This window comes from Primulina eburnea, unplaced genomic scaffold (genome assembly GCF_022965805.1).
Source record: "Primulina eburnea isolate SZY01 unplaced genomic scaffold, ASM2296580v1 ctg633_ERROPOS900000, whole genome shotgun sequence".
In the NCBI taxonomy this organism is placed as follows: Eukaryota; Viridiplantae; Streptophyta; class Magnoliopsida; order Lamiales; family Gesneriaceae; genus Primulina; species Primulina eburnea.
In genome coordinates this window covers 79,924-87,120 of record NW_027331418.1, presented here as the reverse complement: position 1 = coordinate 87,120, position 7,197 = coordinate 79,924, and the positions used below count along the sequence as shown (strand labels likewise).

Sequence of the window (7,197 nt, the reverse complement as noted above, 5' to 3'; positions counted from 1 at the left end):
AATTTTTTGGTCTTCTTTTTTTAAATTTTTTTTACATTAACTGTAATTTTTCATGCCAAAAAAAAAAAAAAAACAGAGGAGATACCACTTTAAAGTGATGAATTTTTTAGACTAGGGGAAGATGAGGAAGAAAATACGATATTTGGATTTTAAATTTATAAAACCAAATTATATGTACAAGAAACTGAGTCAGGAGGCCAACTAGGTGCTAGAACTGGTTGAATTTGGAAGGCAGGGGAGTGTGAATTGTTTTTCTTTCTGGCAAGAGTTGAAGAGGAAGATTGCGTGATCTCAAAAGTGAAGTTGATATTAGTTTTGAGTGTGAGATTTTGAAAAACATAAAAGTAACAGACTTAGCTAGCTCTCTCAAATTTCATTATCTATTCAGAAAAAGTATCAAAATAGACAAGAAAATGGAAACTCCAGTGGCTATGAACGCAATGTCCAAACTCCTTTCTCTCCTCTGCTTTCTCTCCATACTCTCTAACTTCATCTTCAAAAACATTTCGTACTTCTGTTTATCCATTCTTCGGCTACTTCTGCATCTCTGCCCTTCCATGGCTTCCTGTAAAATTTCCAAACTCTCCATCCCGCACACGATCTTTCCCTCCATGTCCTCCACCTGCATGTAAACATCCCTCACGTGCATCTCCCCGCATTCCCTGCCACCGCAAGTGACCATCACGGCACATTGAACAAGCTCGCCGTCGCCTCCGGCGGCCACAATGGCGAAACGAATCTGTACTTCCTCGTTTAGCCAGTGCCGCCGCGCATCCACGGCCTTTAGGCTGGCCACGTTCACCGCCCGATTCTTGGCGGGGTCGATTATAACCCAGCTCACTCTCAGGCGATCGGATGCGATTTCCACGCAGTTACCATTCTCTCCGTCGAACGCCAGAGGCGTTGGAACTGTTTCTTTGGGGTCTAAAAGATCTAGCCTGAAAGGCGAATAGGTGAACCAACCTGAATGAGTCTCCGTAACCATTACTTTAGAGTATATTAACTTGTCATCACAGTAAATATCCACTGCAGAGATTAATTCAGTCGACGTGCCCGAAAGACTCCGTTTCTTGGTTTTGGTTCTCTTGGCGGAGTTTTGGTGGCGGACTGCGGGGAAGGAGTCGGAGTAGAACGAACGATAGCCGGATGGGAAGCCGGAGATGACATCCCGGACACGTGGGTCGGTTGTGGATGGCCAAGTAGAGTTGCAAATCTCCCTCCAGAGATGATCGTCGTTGCACAAAGAAAGAAACTGAGCGGAAGCGCAGCTGGTTGAGGCGAGGGTGGAGCCATCGAGCCTGTTCAATATATGGGATCGAACTATATCTGAATGGATCGCGGTGATCGGAGTTCCTCCGCCGTGATTGGCGGCGGTGGTGGATGAGGAGGATGACATAGTTGTTGTACTTGTATTGATCGCTGTCAGCTTGGTGGACACTAGGAGAAATATTTGAATGAATTAAGACAGAGGATAGGGTGTGTTTTTATAGGGTGGGGGATTTGGTCTAAATATGGAGTCAACAGTCAGAAAGGAATAGTCGTTATCGGTTGGACTTTTTTTGACTGATACGGCAATTACTCAGAATATTGTCCCACCTTGCTAATATTACCATTATTATAACATTTTTATAATCAGTTCCTTATTTTAATAAAAAAAAATAGAAAATTCGAATATGATGAATTACTTTTCTGTACCACAAAAACCCGTACGACACCGTTTTACGTATCAACTTTGTATGATATATGTTTTATATAGCTCAACCCATAAAAAAAAATTATTTTTTTATGTAAAAAAAAATTTAATTATAAATATGAACTGAGTCGATCCGTTTTATCGATGAAAAAAAATGTGAAACCATGTCCAAGAAGACATAACCTTTGTCCGGCCAGTAATCACAATGAGGAGCAAAGATGGTTCACTTGTTTAAGTAAATTTGCCAGACATTCTAATGCTGTAGTTGAATAAATATATCCGAACAAAAAAAGAGAGACAAATTCGATAGTTAAAACAAAACTCTCAAGCCCAACAGTGGTAATAATAATAAAAGGAGGAAAAGGCGTTGGCTTCGATTTAAGCAAAATTTCAGTTCAATTTTTATTTTAAAAAAATTGTAAACTGAGGCCATTACCATCTATTTTTAGAGATTCAAAATTGTACCCCTCCCTGATCGACTTTGTATCGAAGAAATACACACAGACTAAAAAATCAAAGGAACTAAAACGTGTAATTACTGTTTTGCGTATTTATCTATCGATGTATTAAAGTTGTCGTTGTATATATTAAAAACGTGGTTTTTAGGTTCAATGATTTAGTTTAGTTTAGTTATAATTATTAATCTGTGTATAATTTTAATTTCTTATACTTGTAACGTCAAACACTAGAGTGTGCCTACTTATGTGCTAATGAGTCGAGCTGTTAAATTAATGAATTTGGGAAGATGTTTATATATCTGTTATTATTGTCTCATATCATTTAAAGATCAGTCTTATATTTTTTCTACCGTCGGCTCAATCACTAACAGAGATAATATTACTCGCTAAGATCCGACGTCACTTTTTTAGAGTCTATTCAGTCAACCAGATTAAATAACAAAACATCAAAAATTTGGTGAGCGAGAACTTTTCAACCAGATTAAATAAGAAAATATCAACAGTTTGACTAACGAGATCTTCTCAAGAGATCACATCTCAGTATTATTCTAACACACACGTACGTTTAACTCAACAATAGGCTCACTATTGTATTTCTTGTATAGCTTCAGATAATTAAAGAATCATTGATTCCCACCCTCTCAGCAGTCAGCACCATGTATTTAATTTAGAAAGTCCCATATAAATATTGCTTTCACCGTTACACCACATAACAATGATAGATTCGATGTTATATGTGGGGACAATGTCTTCACATATTTTGGATGGATAAGATTTATACACATATGTGATTTAAAAAAAAATAGTGGACCCCATATATGTGTGGCTAAATTTGAGCCCTTGATTCTATCGTGAGGTAGTGCCCCTATATGTAGGATGTAATCAACCCCACATAATGCGGGCATATACATTATTATTTTTTGTCAGCGTGATAAGTAAATTGGTAAAAGTGCTTTAAAAAAATTAGAATTAATCAGCATATTTTAATGATAAAAAAAGGTTAGTTTAATTCATTGTGGTTAAATTTGGGCCCTTAATTCTATCAGAGGTAGTGTCCCTGCATGTAGGATGAAACCAACCCTCGTCTAAAATAACATATAATCAGTAGCTGATCGCTGTGTGTAACAGACACATTACATCTTGCGCGTTTTATTAATTTCAACTTTTGGAAATATCGATAATTAAAATGAAAAATAATATATTTACTATAAAATATAAAGTTTTTCATGAATTTGATCAAGTTAAAAATCAATATCATAAAAAATTGATTGGAATCAATAAAAATTATTGGAACTCGATTTGATTTAATCCTAATCGAGTAGTATACTTGGCAAAACCAGAAGTGGATTTGGAAATAGACCTACTCAACAATTATTAAACAAAAAACGTGATGACGCGTGGAGACGGAGATATTTGGATGGGTATTGAGGTGGACATCTTCTAATCACGACACGCAGTTTTCCTGTTACACGTGTTACATTATGATTTGTAGAAAAAGTGGTCCATTTTTTTTAATAACGCCACGCCCGCTGACTACATTGCATTCCTATCTAAATTCTTGCCACCTCCATATGCATATTCTAAGTTAGTTGTTTAATTATATCAGCGGATTCTCATGGGTTTTTTTTTTTTTTAAAAAAATAATAAAATAATTTTATAAAATTTATAAATGTTTGAAATTGAAATTATAGTATCTAAAATAAAATTGATAGTCCCCTAATTTTGACGACTCGGATTCGATGGAACGTACGGACCATTAGCTAACGAAAAAGGTCCGTATTAAATCCAATTAAGAGTAGAATAAGGGCCCAATAAACTACTTGAAAGTCCATCTCACGACCCGCTGCTCCGGGAGGAACATAGCACAAGGGGTACCGAACAAATTTTGGTGAATCAGCCAGATTATGGGAGCACCGACTCGAAGGTGATAGAACTCGAACCGACCACTCTACCTGACTTGATCACCTCGGCTCGGGATTAAGTCCCCGATAAAGAGTCGGAAAAGCAGTCTTGTTCGGGATATTATGTCAGTCGACCCGAACTCAAACAAATATGACGGTGAATAAAGTGTTATCCATATAAAACTCTGGAATAAATCTTATGGATAAGGAAAGAATCTCAATGAAATCGTGATATACAATTTAAATCCCTAAATTACCAAATATAAGATAAGATCATCTGATGTAATTTGCCATACCTGAATCTTACCATACATGGTACCTAGCCCTAACTTTATAAATAACAGGTATTCTCGATCGTTTGATTTACTTATTGCTTTACGTAAGTGCTATTATATTCGCATTTTTAAGTTTGTTCTCCAGACTGACTTAAACATTGGATATGATACATCGAAAACACTTATGGTGCCCCCTAACTTTATTTCATTTGCGCATGATTCAGCTCGGCTATAATCAGCTCGACCATATCCAAGTTCGTCATCTCTTGATCTAGACATATCTCCTCGGATAATAGTAAACTGCAAGAAAATGTGGAAATATTTGATTCATCATACTTAACTCGGTGTACATGAAATTTTTGACATTATAAAAAATATAAAGAAAAATATTATTATAATATAATAAAATTATATAATTAGTTTGATATGATGAATAATGTTTTAAGCAGATTGAAAATTAAACAATGTCTTCGTATAGTTAGTAAATAGTGTTTTTTGTATCGTATAAAATATTCATATGGTTTTATTTCGACAAAATAAAATTTTGAATAAAACTATTTAGCGTTTAAAATAATATAGTTCGAATAAAAATTTAATATAGTAATATAATATTAAATTTGGGAGCGAAAAATAAGAATTTTTTTAGAAAAGAGAATAAAAAAAATGATCATTTGAGTTTATTTTTCAGAAGAAACATTTTTCTAGAAGAAAATGAATAATGACATTGAAACAAATTTCTTTCCTACTTCACCCAGTATATATATATATATATATATATATATATATATATATATATATATATATATATATATATATATATATATATATATATATATATATATATATTTGTGCATGACTCTTTTTATTGAGTTCCCTTTAGGCTCTAGCATAATCTTACAAATGTTAGTATTTTTTTTTCTCATTCATTCTGTATGTACATTTCACCACATAAATTAGGATTTCAATAATCTATTCAATTAACAAATTTTTATAAATCTCCATTTAAAAATGATGAGTTTATGCTACACCGAGAAGTCTGTACCTGATTTTTGTTTTGTATAAGATGAGATCGATCATCTTATATAAATATATCGAAAGTAAAACTCTCAGTGTAACATAAACTCACTCGTTTAAAAGTACCTTCATTTTGGAAGCTCCCTTAAAAAATAATCTTTACTTTGAAATGGAAGAAATAAACATGAACTTTTGTTAGAAGCTCCCTTGAAACAACAATCTTCAAATTTGCATGGTATTACCTGTTTGTTTATCAACCATTGTTTCAGATTACTGAATAACATATTTTTATTGAAATTTTCTCAACCCACTTGGTACACAAATTCCTGCTCCAAATTTAATTAAGAAGGTGAACATATATACCATATCTCAAAAATAGAGTAACGAGCAACATCACACACGCAATCATGATCATAATCATTAATAGATCGAGTTGATTCATAAAATTTTACTATAATTTTAAATTATTATTTGGATACCGATAATACAATTATCTTAAATATATAATTTATATAGATAATATGTATATTTTTTTATTTTAAAATTGGATTATATAATTTAGTTACGAATAAATTATATGGAAAACATTACATATCTAAATGAATATGTTGTTTTTGTAAAAAACAAAAACTTGTGTGAGACGGTCTTACAAGTCGTATTTTGTGAGACAGATCTCTTATTTGGGTCATCCATGAAAAAATATTACTTTTTATGCTAAGAGTATTACTTATTAATGTGAATATCGGTAGAGTTGACTCGTCTAACAGATAAAGATTCGTGAGACCGTCTCATAAAAGACCTACTCTTTGTCAAAACTAATTGGTGCCATAAATTCGGACCACTAAGGACATCATCCTTTATATATACTATAGATATAATCATAATATGAATTAAATGAATCTCAAACTATCTATACTTTTTAAAAAACTTGATTCATATAAAGTAACTGATTTCGTTCGTCAATATGACACTATTATTTAATAAATAATATTATTAATACTTTATTAATTATTAAAAAGATCATCTTATATCATATATAAATCGCACAAAAAAACTATTATTTATCAATCAAATCAAATACTATATTAATTTTTTTATTATATTAAATTATTTATCTCCATTATTTATTATCTTCAAACTGTAGTAGATAATAGATTCTCCATTATTCATGTTTAGAAGAAAGAAAAAGAAAAAAAAACAAGCACAAATAAGTTAAAGAAAAATTATAGGCTGTAAAATAATGGATATTTGATTTTCAAATTATAGGATGAATAGCCTGCCGGCGAGGTACGTAGAAAAATAGACACAAATGTCACTTTTTAATAGCTTTTTTTTTTAAAAAAATTCTAATTTATATAATTTTTTGGGAGATATTATGTCTAAGGCAGAAACTTGTGTAAAACGGTCTCATATGTCGTATTTTTGAAACGGATCTTTTATTTGAGTCATCCATGAAAAAGTTACTTTTTATGCTAAGAGTATTAATTTTTATTGTGAATATCGATAGGGTTGACTCGTCTCACAGTTGAGACCCACTCTCATTCTAATAAATCATCCCAATCTTGCAAATTATTAACTAATCTTATGTGTTACTTCAGACCTTGTCCTAATGTAAGTTCCAATTTGACTTCTGACATTAAGGAATATGACCGGAGAAAGCCTCTAGAAAGTTAAAAGATATGCTTATAAAAATTAATTTCGAATAATTATGACTAGTCGAAGAAAGCTATGCTTTTGAATCCGAATAGATCGATGTGTTTACTAAGGTAAAAAAATCTTTACTTAGTTAAAAAAAATCGATTAATAGAAAAGAAAAGAAATAATGATGTTTAAAATAGTTTTATCATATTATTAGT

The 7,197-nt window shown here is 32.2% G+C and overlaps 1 protein-coding gene across 1 annotated transcript; it reads right to left on the bottom strand.

The window, feature by feature from the left end:
• Positions 1 to 289: 289 nt before the first annotated feature.
• On the bottom strand, positions 290 to 1,462 carry LOC140821573 (F-box protein At2g27310-like). The gene has a single exon (XM_073182082.1). The coding sequence runs from the start codon at positions 1,394 to 1,396 to the stop codon at positions 377 to 379; it is 1,020 nt and encodes a 339-aa protein (XP_073038183.1). The 5' UTR covers positions 1,397 to 1,462; the 3' UTR covers positions 290 to 376.
• Positions 1,463 to 7,197: the final 5,735 nt, after the last annotated feature.

Bases quoted from the DNA above. Each gene is read 5' to 3' on its own strand.
- LOC140821573 (XM_073182082.1), bottom strand. From the start codon at position 1,396: ATGTCATCCTCCTCATCCACCACCGCCGCCAATCACGGCGGAGGAACT.